The sequence below is a fragment of the Lytechinus variegatus genome, chromosome 4 (genome assembly GCF_018143015.1).
Source record: "Lytechinus variegatus isolate NC3 chromosome 4, Lvar_3.0, whole genome shotgun sequence".
NCBI lineage: Eukaryota > Metazoa > Echinodermata > Echinoidea > Temnopleuroida > Toxopneustidae > Lytechinus > Lytechinus variegatus.
In genome coordinates, this window is record NC_054743.1 from 21030538 (window position 1) to 21053803 (window position 23266).

The 23266-nt window shown below is 37.7% G+C and overlaps 1 protein-coding gene across 10 annotated transcripts in view; it reads left to right on the plus strand.

Moving 5' to 3' along the window:
- The window catches only part of LOC121413602 (AT-rich interactive domain-containing protein 1B-like), a 61065-nt gene extending 40565 nt beyond the window's left edge, over positions 1-20500 (plus strand). For 4 of the 10 annotated variants that reach the window (XM_041606482.1, XM_041606491.1, XM_041606486.1 and 1 more), the window contains 11 exons: positions 463-573; positions 3375-4184; positions 4571-4704; positions 6329-6880; positions 7263-7439; positions 8375-8576; positions 8948-9680; positions 9899-10454; positions 10895-11129; positions 12859-13452; positions 14218-20500. In XM_041606482.1, coding sequence (XP_041462416.1) covers positions 463-573; positions 3375-4184; positions 4571-4704; positions 6329-6880; positions 7263-7439; positions 8375-8576; positions 8948-9680; positions 9899-10454; positions 10895-11129; positions 12859-13452; positions 14218-15983 — 5870 coding nt within the window. In that variant the 3' untranslated portion in view covers positions 15984-20500. The remainder of the gene's footprint in view (positions 1-462; positions 574-3374; positions 4185-4570; positions 4705-6328; positions 6881-7262; positions 7440-8374; positions 8577-8947; positions 9681-9898; positions 10455-10894; positions 11130-12858; positions 13453-14217) is intronic. The other 6 variants (XM_041606485.1, XM_041606489.1, XM_041606484.1 and 3 more) reach the window with 5 other exon arrangements.
- Positions 20501-23266: the final 2766 nt, after the last annotated feature.

Genomic DNA, 23266 nt, shown 5'->3' on the forward strand with positions numbered 1-23266 from the left:
AAAATGATAATGAAAGTAGGAAGACTAGAATAGTCTTGAGTATATAAGCGTTGCTATGGACTCTGGCCAGAGGTCATTTGTTTCCATATGTAGTGGAAACCACACATACCATAATTATACCATATACCATAATTATATCATTGAACATCAAATTTCGTATTTATCATTTGTGTTGACTATAAAGATAATCCGCATTTATGAATAGAAAGTGTGGACTATTTCAGAAATCTAATCTGTACTATTGAAGGGTGAATTTAATAGTGAAAGAGGTACAAGTCTTCATTTGAAATCTAATGGTTGGAAAATTATTTTTAATAGTGATATGAAATATAAATCATTTACACTTTCTTTGCATGGCCTTGAAACTAATGCTAGTTGAATGTGATTGTAATGTAATCGGGATGGGGCAAAAATACCTGGTCAGAATATGACAGGACTTTGTATCTTCTTCCTCTCCGACAGGTGGGATGGGCGGGGGCCCGCCCCAGTATTGGGGCTACCAGGGCCAAGGTGGCGCTGGTGGCACTGCTGGTGGTTACTACAACCAAAATATGAGTCATTATAACCAGCAAGGTGAGACTCTCTCAGAGTGTTGCCCATATCAACTATCCTTCTTGTTTCATTTTTTTCCTTCTTAACCAACCATGCTATTTTTCAAAACATTTGTCTTCTTTTTTTTGCTTGATTTAAACAACTACCGAATGTATTCCCTTTCCTTTCATTTGTGTGTTAGTAACCCATTTGATCTTTTCATTTGAGTATGTTTATTTTACCCTGTTCCGTAGAATGAATGTTGTTTGATTAAAATTAGAATCTTGAAATAATCTTTGTATTTGTAATATTGAGTTCTGGGCTCTGTAACACGAAGGTTTGCAATTAGTCACTAAATATGATTGACCAATCAAGATCATTGCACGCACACTGTTTAAAATACTTACCGGGAACCAATCAGTGCGGTTCTTTCATATTTGCAATTCATTGCAAACCTTTGTGTTACGGAGCCTGGTGCAAATAGGTAGGTTTCATGAAGTAAGATGAAATAAACCATCATTTATCCTGCCTGGAAATATGATGAACTAATAATAATACACTAATGAATAAGTAAATAAATGTAGACCAAAATTGGATGCAATATGAAACTATCATTTTCTTTTTGATGAATTGGTTTTGTATTTTCTTTTTTTAATCACGGTTGGTGTATCATAAATGGGGGGGGGGGGGGGATTCACTACAATACCCCTTGCCAGCATTTCATATTACCTTCCATATGTGGAGATATTTGTTTTTACCAGATTCCATTTGCATAGATTGCTACTTTATAGTTTGCTTGCTTGGTTGAATGTGGAAAACCATTTCCTTTTTCAAACCCGCAAACATTTTCTTTTTTTTTAATGTTTAATTTTATCATCATAATTTTGACCTATTGATTCATTTTAACAGTCATCTGGATGAAAAAGTCACTGAGTTTGATAATGAACTTGTTTACTTGTATTTATTATTTAATGGTTGGAGATACACTTTTCAGTGAACATACTTGAGTGGTCCTATTTTTTTGGCCTGATAGTAAAAGTGATTGCTGATATTTTCAAAGTAACAAACAAACAAATATGAGCAGTTTAAAGTAAATATGTTTCAATCACCAAGATAGTGTTAAGTGTTTTTTTCCTCTCCTTAATTATAAAAGGTCATGTTTATACAGTGCCTTTTTCTGCGAGATACAAAGCGACTTATACTGCAAGTTTCTTTACTACAAGTACAAGTGTGGTTTTTACAATAATATCAACACCACCCTATAAGCATATTATTCATTACAAGACTGTTCGGCACATGAAACTTTCATATATTGAAAACTGTTATGCAAATATTTATTTTGTGTCATTATAAAGTAAAAATTTTATTGGAAGTAAAAAATGATATAACTGACCCTTGATATAGATTGTGTAGGCCTAAAATTGTGCATTTCCAGAAACGAGAGATTTTATCCATTTTTGTTTCGCACATATTTGTAATCAAAAGTAGTTAGTTTTACATGATACATGCATTCTTGCTCAACAGTGTACAGGGTCCCGTAACACAATGGCTGGCAGTTAATCGTACGCTTGATTTTCACGATTGATTGTACATTGTCGTCAATAGAATCGATCGTAGAAAATGTTCTACGATCATTGCTAAGTTTTGTGTTATGGGCTCCAGGGCTCCGTAACACAAAGATTAGCGATGAATTGCAAATATGAAAGAACCGCACTGATTGGTTCCTGGTCAATATTTTAAACCTAATGCGTGTGTAACATTGATATTGATTGGTCTGTTCATTTAGCGATTGATCACTAATCTTTGTGTTACGGAGCCCAGATCTGTAATATTCCAAAGCCTGGATTCAGACACTGTTGTATTTTTCAAGCCTTAGATTTACAGATCTTTCTGGAATGAAAGAAAAATAAACTCTGAGCACATCCAAGAAGACTCCAAAACCCTTCAAAATTATTGTTGATATACTGTACATATGGGCTGCATGGTATTTTCAGGGCTGTTTATTTTCCATAATGCTTGTAAATTTCTCCTGAAGATTACTTCATATTGATAAATAAAATGGTTAATTAGATGATGATCATTGTGGAAATGTGTCTTGTTAATGTGATAATGCATGATGAAATATAGATGTAGGTTAAGGGGAAAAGTTCACTGATCTGTTGTTAAGTTGGTTTTAACAAGAGGAAAACCTTTGGAGAAATATCTTTATCTACAAAATTGAAAACTCTTAAACTTGTGATCCACTAATACATATGGTCCACATATATGCGGTGGACACTGAATTTAATCATGTACAAAAAATGTTATTTCTAGGCAACCTGTGAATAAACATGCATTTCATCATCATTCACTAAAAATAACGGTGCATGATCTTTCTCTGCACATTAAAAAGGAGAACCTTGGTATGTAATGTATCTAACATTGTCAATTTGTGTTGTACAGATTGACTGTTTCAACAACTTCCAATAATTGTTTCTTGTAATTCTGCTTGTATTAATACCAGCTATAATTTCATGAGTGGGTTTTCCCCTTCTAGTAATTCATTAATAGTGAGTTCAATACAATATAAATTCTGCTGTGATCGTATTGAGTCTTTGTTGCTTCTTCATGTATAATAGAAGTGATTGAGTGAAATTGGTCTTAACTTTTCCTTTTTTTTTTAACTTGTTTGTTGTGACATGTTCGTCAGTTCAGAAATAGATAAGCCTTGGCTTTGTGCTAACATACCTTTTTTTCAAATCCATATCCTGCTGTCATTATTTCTAAGTAATTGATTTTAAAAAATTCCATGTAGTTTCATTATACTATGTTTTCAACTTTCCTACTTCTTTTTCTCTTTGTAGGTAACTATGGAAGGCAGACAGGGCCACAGGGATATGGTGGTCATCATGGCAATGTACCGAGCTCTGCACCAAACAACTCTGGCAACATGAGCTATGAGCAACGGATGCGAAACAATAGTAGTGGTAGCAGTGGTGGGGGTAGTGGTATGAATATGGAAAACAACTCTCAACATAGTGGATACAACTCAAGCAACATGTCCAATGCTAGCCATGGGATGGGAGCTAACAACCAATCTGGACCTAACAACATGAGCCCAAATGTAGCACGTGGTGGACCAGGCATGAGCCCTACGTATGGATATGGACCAAATGCTCAAGGGCAGATACATAGGACAGATAACATGGGCTCTGGCCCTTCTCCTGGACTTTCCCCCGGTCCGTCTCCAGGACCTGGTGGTGCGGGGGTCGGTGGAGGAGCTCAGGCAGCAGCTGCAGCTGCTGTTGCTGCCGCAGCAAACTCTGCCCACCTCAACAAGAGGAACCAGTACCCTTTGAACCAGCAGATGCAAGGACAGCAACCGCCTACACCCCTCCCCAACCAGCAGCAGGGTTCATTTCCCCAATCCTTTCCCCAGCAGCAGCAGCAGCAGCAGTGGAACCAGCAGTCGTTTAGGCAACATCAACAGTACAGCCAGGGCAATGGTCCCCCGTTTTCTGGTGGTGTGCCACCGACAAGTGCAGACCAAACAAACTTTAACCAAATGCCTTCTTCAGTGCCCAATGATGCTATGCATGGTTACATGCATCCTAGTTCTGGTAACCAGATGCCTCCTCATACAGCTGCAACTACAATAGCCAATACTAATTCTGGTATGTTGGTCTATGCCATTGTTATTCTAATATATGACTTATTTTTCAGTATTTTGCTAAGGCTCAGATTGAAATAACCATAACCTTCCCATTGCATGGTTTGGGTGTGAAATAAATTCACATTTTTAGAGAAAGTTCAAGAATCTGTACTCAAGAGTAGCTGATTTTTATTTATTTCTGTATTTTTTTTTTTTTGGGGGGGAGGGTGGGGATTCAATATGATATTGACTTTCAGTTTGTTTTACCAAGAGCGTACATTTATATAATAGTCACATTTTGTGATCGATCTTTATGAAGTACCATCATTTACTCCTTGATGTGGGTATCCAGTGACTAATTTTAATTTCTTGCCTTTCCATCACTAAAATCTTCATATGGGACTACAGGAAGCAACAGTACGTCAGTAACCCAGAGTATCACAACTCCAGTAGCATCCTCTGTCAGCTCACTCACACCAAGCACGGCTAGCGAATCGAGTAGAGATGCCGGCACTCCTGGAACACCTCATTCGATTATCAAGGTAGATATTCCACAATCGGTGAAAGGGTGGGGTGTTTTCATGCCTCTACTCGCAGGATATTGTATAGAGAAGATTGAAATTGATTGTCACATGACGAAGGGTGCCTGAGAAGTCTTAGTCAATGATTAAAGAATGAGAACAGCAGTTCCATTGGTGATTCAGAGCTTTTAGATCCAGCATAGTGTTGCAGTTTTGGACCCCATAACAAAAAGCTGAGAAATTGTTCATAAAACGGTTTTTCACAATTTAGTTTATTGACCACAATATACACTCGACCTCAATAATTTACTTTACTTTTGGTTACAAGAATCTGATATTCCAAATTATGACAAAGTCTGATTATGTCCTCTTTGTCATACTTCCAAATTCTGTTAAAAGCTGATGAGGTGGTCTTCGTCATATCTTTCCTGTAATTGTCAGTACATTTTTTAGCAAAATATTGTATATTATACCGAAGTTGACAATGACTGAGGTTACTCTGAAATCATCAAATATCCTTGTTATATTGACATAGACAATGCTTGGTGGCATCAATTCTGTGAACTAACAATCACCAAGCTTTCTTTTTTTGTTCTTCATAGAACATCTATGTAAAAATGTAGTACACGGAGAGTTCGTACTAGTTCTCTGATCACCGTTTTATTGCAATACCAAACATTTTGATTGAAAATATTATCCACACCAGCCCTTTCTTGACCTCAAACTCAATTTGAAGGTTGATGATGCTGTGTGTGAGAGATCACTCAATGGAGGTTAATTAGCGTTCAGGCTGAAATCTTCCACAGTCTGGACGTCAGTCCCCTCTGTACAATTATGTATTAACCCTGTCTAGGCTGGGGGGGGGGCTCCATCGGAGGCCCCCCTCAACGAATTGCACGATATTTTCGCCGCGCAATTTTTTTTTACCGCGCCGCTCGCTGACTTTTTACTTTCAAGTCTTGCGCAACTTTTGAGACCAATTTTGCGTCACCCGGGTACTTGGTTCCGAAATTATGCAATATTATGTAAATGCATGTCGGATCAAAAATTGCTCAAAAACGTGATTTCGTGTACAAAGTCAATGCAAATTGTGTTGTCAACCAAAATTCATTAGTGTATGATTATTTTTAGTTTCGCTGGTCTTAATGTATTTATTTTATGCTTTTTATGGTCTCAGAAGAGTCCCCAACAAATTTCAATGAAAAAACAATGAAAAATAAAAGGTAAAAAAACAAAGAAATACATTAGAAATTGCAAAATACAATATAATACATAAGAAAATGATTTTATATCAAATTTTTTTTCATGTACACTTTAGATATCTATACAATTTTGTAGATTATGTCCCAGGCAACCCGCGTACCAATTTTTGCCGCTATTGTGCTGTCGATGGCCGAGATCTCAAGGGGGGGTCTGGGAGCCCCCCCCCCCCCCGGCCATACGAACTCCAAAAATACCCCCGCCTAGATAGGGTTAAGAGACACAATGGTCACTTGCTGAGGTACTGTCATAAAGAAATACAGTATGCATGACAAATCCTTATCTCTGTTATGGAAGTCTTTGATACCGTTATTTGCCACTTATGACAGTGAGTTTAGAATTCCATCCACTGTGCTAATAAAAGTTGCGTTTTATGTTTTGTTAGGAGGAAAATGTATTGTCCAGACCTCCATCAGTTCATTCCAGACCGTCACCTTTAGCTTCACCTGGGGCGATGAGTAAATCCTCCCAGGAAGACATGGCTAATACCCCTAGCCCTGGGATGGGTATGCAACAGGCATCAGGACCAGGACATCCACCACAGCCACATCAGCCACACCAACCTCCCCCTCCCTACCCTGGTATGTACCACCAACAACATCAGTCCCTTCCCCACCCCCAGCATCACCCGCCACAACACATGCAGCAGCAGCAACATCATTCACATCAACAGCAGCATCATCCTGGCCAACAGCCACCAACACCACAACATCCTGGCCAGCATCCACCTCCGCAACATCCTGGGCAGCAGCCGCCGTACTCGCAACAGCCACCAACTCCGCAACAGCAACAAGGAGCTGCTCCGGTCACTCCACAACCAGCACCTACCCCCAAAACTACGGCATCTTCAACAACGACAACCACCACTTCGAAGTCGAAGAAGGGTCAATCGCAGGAGCCTGCTAGTAAACTTACCAGTCTGAACTTGCCTAAAAAGGTGATGATTTCAATGAAAGACCTTAAAACATATTTCTATTTTTGAGGGGAAGTCAACAGTATAAAAAAGTTTTTGAATATTTCATCTTTTATTAGTCATGGTGTTTCTAAATGGTCTTTGCACTTTGCAAGTAGCAATTAACTGTTTTAATGTCATGAAATTTCTTTGTATTGAAAAGGTGTAGAAAATAATGATAGATCATTATATATGAATAATAGTACAAACTTCACATATATTGTTATTCTGCAGTGTTCTGCACAATTTTAATCAGCTCTGTGATTTAAAGATCTCTTATTCTTTTCACATTCTGAAATAATAGAATAACTATGCTTAGAATACTTCCATAATGACATCATCAAAATCTTTCCTTCTCTCAAAACAGTTGTACAAGCTGTACGAGTTGTGCCCTCACCCGGAGAGACGTGCTTTTCTGGATCGTCTCTTCAAGCTAATGGAGGATAGGGGCCAGCCCATCCGCACCATGCCACAGATCAGCAGTCACGTCCTGGATCTCTTCAAGCTCTACAACACTGTCAAAGATAGGGGTGGTGTTATCAAGGTAAGTGTTTTCTGTTCATCCATGGTTGCTGGGCATTCTGTGGAAGTTGTATAAGGAATTGCAACAGAGTAACATCTGTCAATTTTTGATGGCCACATCTGGAGCTCTGTGGACCGATTCCAACTGAATTGGTGTTGTGGATGCTTTTCATCATATCGTATCAAATATGTCATCACTTCGGTACTTTATTTGACAATGTCATTGCAGTCAATGCCCAATTCTATCGTCAGGACTTTTAAAAAGTAGTTGGAAGGGTTCAAAATGGCCATATTTTTATTTTAAGCTGAAATTTCCTCACCTGCATGAAAGCTGATGATATGGTTTTTCAAGGCTCATACTCTATACAGGATTCAGGCTTGTGTTTAAAAGTTTGATATCTCATCCTCACATCACGCTTGTACAATGTCCTTTGAAAAATGTAACTTTGGATAAGCCACAGAATCATGTACCCCAAGTTCTAGAGTTTAAATCCCATGGTAGCACTAACGTACTTTGCAAGATATTTTTTCTACATTTGACACTCTCCAGCCAAGTGTAAAGGGATTCCTGCAGAAAGGAATCTTTTTTTGTTCTGATACAATATACCACTATGCCAGAGTATTTCATTCTAATTTCTGGTAGAATTGCAATTGGAGCATTACAATTGATCGTCCGAACTAGTTGTTATATGATTTGGAATCCTTTGAATTTATGTTTGGTCAATATTTCTGTCATATCCATATTCAGAGCTGCCAAAGAGTTTCAATTTTATGTGTCATCTTATGGTATGTCTTGGAAAATAGTGATTTCCTTATTGAAATATTGATTTGTTGCTTTTTACAATGCTGAAATGTTTTTGTTCAGGTTGGCATCTCTGCATATCATTCATATTGAATATGCAGTAGATACCTATACTTTTCCATTATTGAGATTGCCATTTGTTATCTCTAAACCAGGTGTCGAAGAGCAAGCAATGGAAGCAGATTGCAATTGAAATCTCTGTAGGCAACTCCAACAGTGCGGCCTTTACATTGAAGAAGAACTACATCCGTCACCTGCTGGCGTATGAGTGCCTCTTTGATAGGGGTGGTATAGACCCACAGCAGATCCTGGCAGAGATTGATACTACCTCCACAAAGAAGTCAAAGGACTCTTCATGTGAGTTTGTCTTTCAAATTCTTCTGGGGTTTTTTCTTCAAAATTTATTCATTAATAGTATGCTTCCAAAAAGATGTTGGTATGTCTGTTGAAGAATGAGATACCATTTCTTCAGATTGTTTGTGGGATTGGTTGTAACTTATAATCATTTGAGAAATGGTTGAAATATCAAGATTATGGACATTTTACAGTGCAAAAGATATGAATGGGATTTATTTAATCTTTGTATGTTGTCAACACCTATCATATTTCTAAGGTCATAAGGTTCGAGTCATTTTATTGTGAATTTCTTTTTTTTTCTTTAGCCAATGTGTTAAAAAAGTATCTTATGCTTCTATACTCATTGTTATATTTGTGATATTTTCTTATTACAGCAGCAGCGGCGGCAGCAGCAGCAGCAATGAATCATCACCCCAATCCTAGCGATCCCTACTCGCAGTTTGGTCCTCAGGGAGGCAAGCCAGGCTTTCCACCCATGCCCAACCAGATGCACGGCTACGGCCCGCCCTCCATGTACGGAAACAACATGGGGCCCATGGGTCCACATATGGGTCCACGTCCGAACATGCCCAACAGCAACGTCCCTGGGAACATGCATCCGGGAGGCCCAGGCGGGGACATGTCAGCTAACAGCGTGATGGTGTGTGACCCTTTTGCGGATATGGACTATCAGCATGGAGGGCAGCAGCAGCAACAGCAACAAGGACCTTACCCGGGACAAAATGCAATGAATGGTTCATTCCCGCCCAACAGCCATGCTGCCATGAACCACCAGTTTAATAGGAACAATATGGGAGGAGGGCCACCCAGTGGTCCGGGGGCCTCGGGCGGAGGAAACAATATGCCCTTTGGAGGACCTCCAGGGCCTGGAGAGTCTGATCCGTATTCCATGCCAAACAGGAACATGCCTTGCAACGACCCATACGCAATGAACAGCTACACGAGAAGGGGTAACATGGATCCCTACAGTGGCGGAGGTGGTGGTGGTGGTAGTGGAGGAGGAGCAGGTGCTGGCCAGGGATCTGGTCCGATGAACCAGGCCAATGCTGGGCAGTATGCTGGAGGAAACCACCCACCTGGTGCTCCGAACTTTGATCAAAACAGGTAAATTTTTCTTGAACAGTTTCTTGTTAACATTTGAATGAATTTATTGAGTTGTAATTTGCTTATAAATCTAGTCATGTTAGTCATGTTGAGATTGGAGTCTTATCTGAGTTCAGGGCATATGATACTGTATTAAGAAATGATCTGCATGATAATGATGATTCTATAAAACATTGTCCATTTCTTTACATTTTACAATGTGGTTATATATTTTACAGGTATAGTGCATCACCTACAACGCACATGACACCAAGTCCTAATCAAGGACCACCATCATCGGGTCAGTCTATGATGCCTCCATTCTCCAGTTCCTCCACACCAGACCCACAGCAGCAGCCTCCATTTACTTCCCGCTTTGGCTCCAGCTCTAGGCCTACCACACCCAGTGACTCTCATACCTCGGCTTCCTCATCCCCATTCCTTCCCCCGCCATATTCTGCAGCTGGGCCTTCACCGGCTAAGCAGTCTCAAGGACAGCAGCCACCTGCAACGAGTCAGGCCAGCCCGAGTGTTCCACCATCTCAACCCGCCCAGTCCCAGCAGCAGCAGCAGCAAATGCCGCAAAAGCCACCAACCCCAACCCCTACCCCGCCAAAAGGTCAAACCCCTCCACAGCCTTCACCACAGTCTGGGCCTACTTCCCAACCATCAGGACCTCCTGCTCCAGGCCAGCAGCAGCAGTCACAGTCTGGTGGTATGCCTCCATCAAGTCAGCCTCCTCCACAGTCTTTTGGCAATGATCCAATGAGAATGAATTTTCCCCAGAAAAGACCAGTGAGTAGATCATCATAACTTGAGCTGTCAATATCTTAGTGTTGTTCAATTACAGAATATCTGTCTGTTTTGGTAACTTCCCCTTTGCATAGACAATCATACTGCTTTTCATCTTATATCACTTTGATATATCTCTATCAAGGAATGAAATGGTTTTCTCCAAATCACTTCATTGCTGAGAATAGATATCAAAGTGTTGTTTACAAAAGTCTGGCATCTCTCAATTTATTGTTTTTTGGCAGGGTTTTTTTTTGTCGAAATTTTGTTGTGATTATTTTAAAAAGCAGTACGGAGCACAATCAAAGAGTTTGTTATGAAGAGGTAGGATGGATGGATGTTTCTAATGTACTGTTGTGCAATTTTTTCTTGATATAGCTTGGGTGTTCAATATGATTAAGGGAAGAGTTATTTGAAATCGTTGATGTGTTTTGCCTTCACAGAGTGATGTCTTTCCACCACCCCCTAAGCGGCCAGACTTCATGGGGCCAGGCCAGCACACCGGTGATGGGAGCCACGGCAGTGGACCAGGCTTCCATGGTATGCCTCCTTACAGCTCGCAGCAGGGAAACTTCTCCCAGGGTGGGTACGGCAGCAGCGACAGGCCCATGGGCCCAAGCTCGTTCCCGCCCGTGTACAACGACAGACAACAATCACCACACCCCCCTCATGGCCCTGGTAAGTGGCTCTCTATTTTCATACCTTAGTTACTCTACTGTATTTCAGGGGTGGGTTTCATGATGCATAATGTCAGTGATTTTCATTGGCAACTGTTAAAAGCTACTGAAATCCTTGCATCCATTTGGCTGAGAGCAAATTTGTGAGTGGAAATCACTGATAAGATACTGAACCCCCTCCCCCATTCTAACTAAGCCAACTGCAATAGTTTTCATGCAAATTAGTAGTTAGTTCAGTATTGTCATTTTGTAGAACAGTAAAAGACTGTAGTTCTTTCATATTTTATGTATAATGTTCCAGTACCATATTTTTTTCATTTGAAGTATTATTATCATGTATGTATCAATACAGAGTTCAAGAGATTTAATGAATTTTGAAGAAATTGAATGTGACCATATAAGTGTGAGCACATATTACGTTTAATATGATTGGATACCAGTGTTTTATTCCTAAGAAAATATCCTTTTTCTAACCATGTTTATTGTCTGATTCCTTATATATGAAACCTGTCTTGTACTTTTCGCCTCAACTCACCATCTTTTCCAGGTGGACGATCTCCTCCATTTCTTGATCTGATGTCTTTGCAACTGATATTTCTTTCTCTGACTACTATTGCTATTCTAATCATTTCTAACACCAAATATTCTAATCCATTATTTGCAATTAATTTGAATCTAAATCAAACTCCCATGACACAAGATTTGTTTTGCTTTGATAAAAAATTGATTCTTTTTGGATGACGTTTTTGAAAACTTGTTTTCAATTCATTTGGTCATAGATAGATGTGAAATTATGAACTATTCAGTTTTAGTATGCTAGCATATCTTTCTAGCATTTTCTCACAACTCCAATTCATGAAGAGAGTTTGAATTATGAATAATTTTCTGCAAATAGTTAAAAGATGAATAGATGAAGGTCTGCTAAAAAATGAAAGTAAAATCATCCCAGGACCATGACCATTTCATAAATACTTGTAACTATGCAACTTTACCATTATTTTAATTTCCATGGTAACCATGATTGTGGTTGACTGCTGAGTCATGATATTTGCCATAGTGGTATTTACCATAGTTGTAATTCTTTATGAATTGGCTAATGATTTTTCAAAAGTTTACTGCACTCTTTCTGAATGAAGTTGACTTCATTCATCAATCTTAGAATTGAATTTAGATATTGCTTTGCTACTAACACCTCCCTAGCAATCTTTCATTATCCTGTCTGCATTCTAACTTCATGCTTCTAAAAAAATACTTCTCCAATCTCATCTTTCATTGGGTATATTGGCACATCTAGGTTGTGGTTCACTAATCATCACATTTCCTTATGAAAAAAAGTTTCCTTTAGAAACCTGGCTTGCTCATTATAGAGGTTTGTGTGGCTTACATTAAATAAACTCTTAAAAACTTTTCATAACTTATATTCAACCTCAATAATTTCCTTACAGAATTTTAATTTTGTAAAACATTTTTTTTTCTTTTTTCTTTTAAACATTTAAAAATGGGAGGGTTTATTCTTTCTATAAAAAAGTCAGGAAAAAAGGCTTTATAAATATTAATTCCCTCTTATTTTATTTTTAGTTTGCACAATTTGATAAAAATAAGATTTCTGGAAGGGAGTTTTTAAAACTTTGAGTAGTTGTATTTGGGTGGAAAAAGTGATGATCTCAAAATCTTATGTGCCATTATTCCATTCTTTTGTTTTTTGTTGCTTGCTCCATTCCTTTGCACAGCCCTAGGTAATCCTGTAAACTCCTACCACCCGCCGTTTTTCAATGAACCCGGACCCTGGCCAGCATCTAGTTCAGGTATGGATGGTCCACCCATGGACATGTACAACCAGAGACACGCCCCTACCCCTTCACCTCGCAATATCCCTGGTCCAGGCCCTCCTATGAGGGAACCAGGCTGGCTCAATTCTAACTATCCCTTTCCCTCTGATCAAGGTGCTAAGCGAGACGGGATTCCACCGGAAGGATACGGCAAAGGCATGCCTCCACCACCGGCCTCCAGCCACTCTGGTCTTGGTCCATCTCCATCCTGGGGCAGCGTACAACAGCGTCCACCAGGTAGCATGATGAATCAGAGTCCATTCACCGGGGCCCGGACGCTCCACTCTGTCCTCACTCAGGGAATGCCACCTCGTGGTAGCAGTCATCACCCGCATCCCATCTCCAGCATGCAGGGAATGAAGCCTCCTCATAAACCACAGCAACCTGTGTATGCATCATCACAGCAGAAAAAAGAGATGACTTTCCCCCCAGATTCAGTAGAGGCAACTCAACCCATAATTGTCAAGACCAAACGCAAGACAAGTAAAGATATTGGTGAGTTTGATTTTTTCATTTTCTGGAGAGAAAAGGCATGCCTAAAGTGTTATCTTTCAATCAGTATGTAGGTATAAATTAATTGATTGTGAAACAAATTTTCTTACGATATATTTTCTTAAGGGGAGAAGATTATCATTTGTTTATAGTCGTCATGTATTTATATCTGCATGTATGCTTGTCAGTTGGCTATATTTTTTGTTTGTAAATAGTAATGTTTATTTTAAACCTCTTTATCTTTTAGGATATGCAGAATGAAATTAATAGGGGTTATGGTAGAATATGGTTACTATCATTGACTGATGATAACAACATTAATGAAAAGGGGACCCTGGACCTTGTTTTCTCTTGATTATGTGTATAAGGTAGCTTTATGTAGGTCATGCAACTTCTGGAGTACACACGTTTGGAGAAGGAAATGTTGTATGCAAATGTGCGTGACAGCTCATCGGCACCCTTACATCCTCAAATTATCTTAAAATGTTTCCGTTTAAACAAATATTTCAATGCTAGCTTTGCTTATATGTTATGTCGCACAAGGTAGAAAAAAAAGTCAGTTGCAGTTTTGCCCATTAACTACATCACATCTTCCCAAAATATTATGGCACGTTTCATCATGATGTAATAAAAAAGGAGAATGTGCAGCACAACCAGTGATATAACTCCTCACAGAAGTTGCTTTGCAAACATAAAGCTGCTCATTATTTTTTAATTAAGTGTATATCGACTTCAAATATTCTTTTTATTTTTGCTTCATTATGTTAGGTGCTGTGGAGGCTTGGAAACTGATGATGTCCCTGAAGTCAGGCTTGTTGGCAGAGACCACCTGGGCTCTAGAAGTTCTGAGTGTCCTACTCTTTGATCACCACACCGTGATGTACTTTGATCTCAAGCAAATGAAAGGACTCTTGGAGATTGTCTGTGAACATTACAGAGCCCTCCTTATTGAGATGTTTGGTTGCTTTGAAGATCTTGAAATAAGGACTAAAAGCCAATTGGAACGTCGCATCCAATCTTCAAAGACTGAGGTCAAGGAAGAAATCAAAGAAGAGGTTCAGGACGAGGAGCGTGATGAGGAGAAGCTTGAAGACAATGTGGTAGAGAATGATATTGATATTGATATTAATGGAAAGTGCACAAATGATAAGACTGAAGCAGAGCTTCTTGCGGAAGCAGCCGACTGTGCTGATGTGGAGAGATTGCGTGGTGTTGACAAAACAAAACCCATCAAGTTTGATGGGGTACAAAGCGGATACTTCTGCAACCAGCAAGAATGGGACGTGCACGAAGGGTTCGATGCTGGTTCGTTACATTGGCAGGAAGGCGGAGGAGAAATGACCAAACATATTTTGCGTGTTTTTGAGAGGATTGAATCGGACGAGGACAAAGAGAATAGTGATGCAAGACGGACCACAATAGAGTGGTTAACACATTGTAGTGAAGAATTGAAGGCAATCAGAGACTTCGATGTTGTAGAGGAAGAAAAGCATGTAATATATGTTTCTGAATCTCAGAAAAAGAAAGGGGAGGTCGTACTGGAAGATGAAGAGCAGTTTGTCAATGATACCCCTTCACTGGTGACAACATCTGATATGCAAACTGCATTTGGACAACGCTGTGTCTGTGTTTCCAATATAATCAGGAGCTTGTCATTCATACCTGGTAATGATCTTGAGATGGCTAAACACCCAGGTCTCATCACAGTGCTTAGTCGCATCCTTCTTCTACATCATAGTCATCCACGCAGGAAAGAGCTGCCCCAAACTTATGACCGTGATGACCAGGAAGACTTGGATCTAGAGTGCCCTATTACCAACTCTCACAGATGGTGGTGTGAACACCTAGAGTGCATGCGGGAAAATGCACTTGTTACCATCACCAACTTGGGTGGTGTCCTGGACATGTCAAAATATGTTGAAAGTGTGACTCTACCTATGCTAGATGGACTTCTGCATTGGGCAGTGTGTGTGTCGGCCTGTGCTCTTGATCCGTTCCCAACCATGTCTAGTGACTCTCCCCTAACCCCTCAGAGATTAGCTATTGAAGCTCTTGCAAAGCTCAGCATCCAAGAGAATAATGTGGACATGATCCTTGCCACTCCGCCGTTCCACAGACTCGAGCGCCTCTATGCCACCTTGACCCAGTACCTCGGTGAACGTTCAGATCCTGTCATGCGGGAGCTCTCGTTAGTCCTTCTCAGCAACATTGCTAGGTCAGACATGACGGCTAGTCGTGCCATCGCCACCAAGAACTCTGTTGTCTCGTTCCTCTTGCGCTACATTGAGGACAGCGAGTACACCATGTCATGTGAGAAGAACCCGCCTCACATGATAAACCCTGATCTAGCGAAGCCCAGTCATGACATGATGCGTAGGGCTGCTGATGCTCTTGCAAGCTTGGCTCGAGTCCCAACCAACAAGGCGCTCTTCCTTCAGCATCAGAACAGACTGCTTAATCTCTCCATGTCACCTCTTTTAGACTCTGAAGTTAAGGAGAGAGTAGCAAGTGCATTATATGAATTGGCACTTTGACCAAAATACCTTTATTATAAAGATGAACTCTGTGGATGAATTTCTCATATTAATTTCTTTGGATTGTATTTGTGAAAATGCTGTGAACACAACAGACTTCTCACTCTCTTAAATTATGGTGAACAGCATCTTTTAATTCTGATATTTTACTCTGGCTTCATTATTGTTCTTTGGTGATGATTTTTTTTTTTTAGGAATATTAGTTGCAATCTTTTGGTAGAACACTGGGTTGGATGTGGTACTGATGTAATTACAACATTCCTATTGACATTCTTTGATTGTAATTGTCAGTTATTGAAGGTTACTGCAACTTTCCTTCTTTGCTTTTCTTTTTTTTTTAGATGCTACTGTGTAGCCTCAACATGAATCGGTAAATTTGTTTAAATATCCTGCTCCATGTTAAATGCAAATGTTTATAAAGGACCTTGTTAGATATGAATTAATACCTTGTAAGATTTTCATATTTTAGTAAAAACGATCCTTGCCTGTCCAGATTGTGATATTAATATTTATTTCAAGTAAAGGAATTGGATTGCATTTGAAATCACTTGTCATTCTGAATTGCTTTTGGGGTTATGTAGACTGTAAAAATGTAAGGAAGCAAAGCTTTCGAAAGCTTTCTGAGACATCTGTGCGATGGGGTAGCATTTATTCCTAGATGTTGTGTACATCTTGCATATGTTATGTCAATTGATAATGCTGTTTGTTCACCCAATGGAATGTAGTAAAGGTTGTTTATTAATTTGTGCATGTCCTAACAAATGATAGGAATATGGCAGGCTTTTTTCCTAATCTGTTTTATTCTCATTCATTTATCGGAAAAGATGGTAACTTCAAAAGTGTTGGTCATTATTCCAGTTTTACATATGTCCATAAGGCTCTTCGGATATGGTTTATATGAATTAAAGGCATGTTTAGTTTGATTTTATTATGTTTCTGACTGAAATGAAACTAACTTCAGATCCCCCCCCCTCCCCATTTGGTATGAAATAATCTCTTAAGCATGGAATGGACTGAAAATATCATGATATAATCTTTTGTTTGTAATGTTTTGCAATCACGAAATTCACAAGATCCTTGGAAGAGGTCTAAGAATGTAATGGAATGTCACAAATGACAATCTCATACGTATTCTTTTGTTGAACCTTTACCAAAGTTTTAATAATAGTGATAATAAATTGGTTCTTATATAGTGCATAGTCAATAAAAATTGCTCTATGCACTTTGTACAAATTGCTCTCCAATATTACAGTTACACTACAACAAAAATAAATGTTTTAAAATTTCTTTTAAAATATTCAACAGAAGTACATGATCAAAGGTGAATTGGTAAACTATTCTATAATTTGGGACCGCAAAAATCAAAACTACCCCCCCCCCCCCCCCCCTTTGAAATAACTCTAGGAATTTGTAAAATTGTAGTGTCTTTACAAGAACGAACAGGTTTTGAAATAGATCAGATAACATTTTCTTTCTTTTATAAAAGCAAACTCTTTGAGAGTAAGGTATTTTTTACCACGATAGATCATTTTAGAAACGGTCACAATTTGAAATGTAAATTTTGTTTAATTTTGGCTCAAATTTCAGCACTTCATATTCTGATCATTTGTTAAGTCATGCACCTGAACTCAACTTGATCTTGACCTTAATATATAATATAATTTGTTGATTATCCCTTTGTGTTGGTAATGGGTAGGAATCCACATTTGTCAAATACTGTGGAAGATATTTGGCCATGTCAGTGTGTAATCTATAAACGGTGCTTAAAGTGTATGTCAAGTCAAATTTATTCATGTTGTGCAATCCTCAAATATCTATTCGATTTTCCCTGAAGAGTTCTATTTTCATTTTCTTAGAATTTTTTTCTAGTGATTCTATTCTTCAAGTATAGATTGCATCTTAATATTTTCTCATTCCATTTTATATCCCGTAGTACAATTCATTTTGTATAATGTCCATTTTCCAGGTCTTAAGAATAACAGTTAAAGTCAAACACTGTAAACATTAATCAAATCAGCTGTTGCTATGCTAAGACGTACATTTTATGAAGAAATACATTGCTAGTTGAATGCACAGATCTTGGTTAGTTCAGGCAGTGTTTGTAGGCTTTAATGAGATGTACACAAATCATATTCTACGGGGCCCATCGGAGCATTGCAATAACACAAGTGCCTGAAAAAGAAAGACTACCGATTCATACCAGTGCATATCACTGTATAGTGGGGGAAGACTTACAAAAAAGAAAGGAAATGTTGTAGCACAAGCATGGTTTGTAGATGCTGGATGTTTTTTTAATTCTTTTATTGATATGTGTGATAATTATATTATACAATACACAATATGAAAGCTGAATCTTCCTTGTGAATTCAGAGCCAAAGTTGAAGTCATGGAATTTCAAGGAAAAACCAATTGATTTTTATCAGCGATTTTCCTTAAGCCTCGGTTTGCTCAATCTCGGAAATTTAGCTCAGTCATCCCACTACGTCATTATTTGCAAGATTTGAGATACCCCATCTCCATCAGTACGATTGTGGGAATATTCCTGTGAGTGTGAAATGAGACTTCGGGCTGTGAAAAAGGCTGCTCTGGGTTGCATGTTTGATAAGCATGCAATCTTATACCAAGTGCATAATACTCAACAATTACAACCTGGAAAACTAGTGAAATAACTTGTTAATTTGCAAACGGTTCTAAGTTGTGTTCCGGAGATCGAGTCAACAAGACATCCTCCTAGTTTTGTCTTTGTTATACACAAATCTCATGATTGTTTTGGTTGGGAAATTTTGCTGTACCAGAAATCGCTGGATAATTTGAAAACTAAGGCTTACTCATGCACCTACTTTTTACGTTTTTAAAACCTCAGAGTGAAGAGAACTTTCAGAAATCTATTCTTGCATAAAACCATAAGCCAATTAAGATTGACTTGTTAACAAAGCAATGTTGCTGCAAGTTTTTGAGTTGAATAAATTTGTCAAGCCAAAGTTATTTTGAAAGATTTCTTATTCTAAAGATGTCTGTCAGAAAACTTTATAACTGAATCTATTTTTGTCACTCGAAGTTATCTAATGAATAAGATATAAGCAGAGACTATTTCGTAGTTTGCACAGATATTAAAATAAACAGTTAATATATGGATCTAATTTTGTACTTAATTTAATTGTATTGTGCTGCTGCTTGCTGCATGGTTAATTTAATATTCACAGAATCATGGAATTTGACCAAGATATGCTGACGGTAATGACCCAGAATTTTTTTTATATATTAGCTGCACCAGTTACACATTTGAGCGAGCAGAGACAACTTTATTGCTTTACCGACTAGTTGCACCACCTAGACAAAGATGAATATGATGTATAATGACTGCCTGAATACTGGAAGTATATGATTAGCATTGGATGGGAGAGGGGATAAAAGGGGTAGCAGGTAATCGGGATTGGAGACTAGAGTGTGGAAGATTGTTTTTAGATGAATTGTGTATAGGACTATTTTTGTAAAACTTGAATTTTTTGTCGATGTTCTCAATTTCTCACAAGCATTTGTTCCAAGATAGATTTGTAAAGAGGAAAATGTCATGGTGCTTTCATTACATACAAAACGAGTTATCCTTCTATTATCTTTCTCTCTTGCTCCGATTTCTATCTCTGTAACTTCATTCTTTTCGAGACCTCTGCAGTTGTCTTCTAGTTTTTGAGATGTCTTCTAGAATTCAAATGCAGTTTGATATGTATAAACTTTATTCTTTTGTTGTAAAGATTTTTTTAAATGACGCTTCAAAATGGCATATGTCTGCGAAGAATTCATCGCAGGGTGTGTTTGTACATGTAGGTAGGCGACAGCATTGAGTTGCAAAGAGCTGCAGGAAGTTCCAGAGGAAAAAGACCAGCCAGAGATATCTCGCTGACCAGATTTTAATTTTTGTCTTCATTTATTTAAGGAAATGATCAAAATAAAAGAGAAAAGATAACATTTGCCTTTTCATGATACAAGTGTAATTCTTTGTAAAGATGGGATAACTGTACTAAGAAAAGGTGTTTTGATTTATACTTGAGGCAGATATGTAATATATGTTTTATCTAGTGAAAAGTGATTACATTGAACTGAACTTGTTGATTTGTGCGTACTTTGATATGTTCTTTTATGTTTTGTGTATATGTTTCATCTGGAAGTTAGTTTAGTTCAGTGTACATCTTACGTTGGTCCCATGTGCAAACTTGTCTTTGAAGGAAAACAGAACACTACAGAGGAATTTTCATATTGTTTTTTGTGTAGTATCTAATGTAGCTTTAGAGACAATTTTTTTTTCATTGTGTATGTTTCTAGACATGGAATCTCTTGATGTTTGATGATGAAGAAAAGAGAAATTTAAATTTAAGTTGTGTAATTCCTTAACCAAGTGTGTTGGGGAATATTGAATATTGTATAGGCTGATGAATTATACAGTACATTTTTTTGTTTCTGTACATTGCCTGTAACAAGATAACACAAGTTTATACGTCAACATGAAATAAAATTGTAAATATCACGGAAAAGAAAGTCCTATTGTTTGTTGTTGTTATTTCTCTCCTCTTAGTCTTCTCATTTTGAAGGGTAAAAGTGGAACAAGTAATTACTCCTTTACCATTTATCCTATGATAGATGCAAGTTTCAAATCAGTGTTGGTTACCAGCATTGTAAAGTTTGAATAGGAGTAGAAATAGTTCTTTTTTAAATGATGCAATAAAAGGTTCCAGCATGTTCGCACCTGAAAATACACCCATCATGCCAAATATGAACCCATGCTTCAAACCGAACATTATTCCTAATCTTTAAATGATATTGAAGTGTAGGGCCCATATTCTGAAGTCGGGTTTAACTTAGACCATGGTCTCTGTGCCAAAAGTATGGAAAGCCAAAATTGCAAAATTTTCTTAACATATTTTTCTCACGTTTATTGTTCTCTTTCCTAACTTATGAACAGTGAAGAAAGCTGTCGTGTTTATCCTTCTGAAACAGTTTATGATTAGAGAGATAAAGGAGCTGAATACCGTTGGAGACTTATGCCACTATCGGCTATCCATATTCAAACCACAACTTTAAACCAGTGTGTAAATTGAACTCTACTTTAAGATATGGACCTAGATCTCAGCTTGTATATTAAGAGAAATTAGCAGAGGAGCATTTGTTGCAAGAGCAAATGTCTCGCCCATTAAAACTTGGCAACCTTTTTTGGTGTTCATAATTCTGAGACAATGACCCCCTTTGAGTTAATTACACATAAGCATTGATTCTTTAAAAAAAAACAGCCTGAGGCTGCTTTGACAAAGTCACAAAAAGTGAATATTAGATATTATGACTGATGAATTATTTCTAAGATTTTGATCTGTCACAGCTTTTAAAAATCAGATGGAAAAATATCCCCCAAATCTTGCCGAGCTTTGTTGGATCATGTCCTCGTGAATATGCATGGAGCAACCCGATATCAATTGAAAATATATAGCATTTTTGAGGCACCAATTATCTAGTTGCCTATCCAATAGCTGCATATTCTGTTGTAATTTATTATATGAAATTTTATTCAGATATTGTCCTATTTTGAGTTTGTTGGATCAAAGGCTGAGTTACTATTGCTTAAACTTTTACCCCTTTCATAAACCCAATTAAAATGAATTAGGCGGCTAATAGCAGCATAATTTGGTCGTAAAATTGGAGGACAAGAGTTATCCGCATTACTCTGATGGTGCTATTATCCGCATAATAGCAGCATCGGGATAAGAATTTGAGTTTATGAACGCATTTCCAAATAATGCGAATAATTGCCATGGTGCGGTCACAAGGTCACCCTTTTCCAACACAACCGCATCGGAGGGGGTGTGTCCAGTTGTCATGGCGATTATCCGCCTTTTTCAGGACAGGTGCTCGTAAAAATAATGCGGCTTATTTTCAGAGTTTATGAATGCAATTTTTATTGAATTATCCGCATTACTCTTAGGCGGCCAATTGGAGGATAGGTTTATGAAAAGGGTATTTGTTACAAGGATATGTTTTACACGTTTGAACATATGACATTATTTTGCATATTCATGAGGGCACAAAACCATTACAAAATATTCCTGAACTTCATTTCAAAAACTTATTTTCAGATTTGAATGAAATTTTACACATTTCGTTTATTGCATTTTAATCTATTTTAGATTTTAAACCTGGGGTACCCCTTTAAAGTTAAAATAAAGTAGTTGCATGAAAAGATTTCAAGAGAAAGTCTTAAAATTAAATTTGTCATAAAATCCTCAGGCACACATTTTTATGCATACATTCATTACTGACATTTTATTGGATTTACTACAAACTCACTTTTGAAATTGTTACCATAACTGGCATTCATCCTTTGGGTAGACATTAAAATGTCAAAAATTACAAAAGAAGGCTTTATCATTCAATAAGAAATTTATGTATTTTATTTATTTCTTGAAACATATGGAAAAATGGAGGGGAAAAAAATGTACAATGAAATATGTTCTTTGCAAGAAATTTGACAAAACCAGCACACAAAATTAGAAGGAACTAACTCCCATGTATTTGCCACTGACAAGGGCAATATCTGGTAAAGGAGAAACACTATCCTTCTACCTAAAATAGATCAAACATTTCAGTAATGTAGTGAAATAAGTAACGTTTATGAATACAAAAGTTTGTGCTTTCGATTAATGAAATTTTCATTTCATCTTGTTATTGGGGTACATCTATTTCAATACTGACCAGCTTTGCAAATGCACCAATTTCAGTCTTGGTTTTATGAACAAGATGAATGCTTCATTTCATAACGAATGCTTTACTCATTTTGCTGCCTTGGCGAGTACAAATCTTCAATATGCAGCATTGATAATAATGGGAATTGGCAAAAAGCCAAAAACAATATATATAGGTAATTTCTTGAACAGAAAAAAAAAATAACAGGTACTGTGTTTTGAACACCATAAAATACCTTATTTCTGTCAAAACATAGTTCAGTGATAAAGTAATAATTATATACATCCATGAATAACAAATAGTTCTAATTTTCGTATCAATATCTATTTTGAAAAAAAAATAAATAAAAAATGAAAAATACTTTGAAAAAAGAACTGTCGACTTGAGAAATGCAATGAAGAAGAAACAGGATTCGTGTCGACAATAAACATTTAAAAAAATAATTGTGCATTGAACACCAAATCACTAAACCACAAAGAAGGGCAATAAAGACCGGTTTATGGAAGAAAATGTCTTCTTGGAATGTTGATTTAATGCACTTTTGTATCATGGTGCTA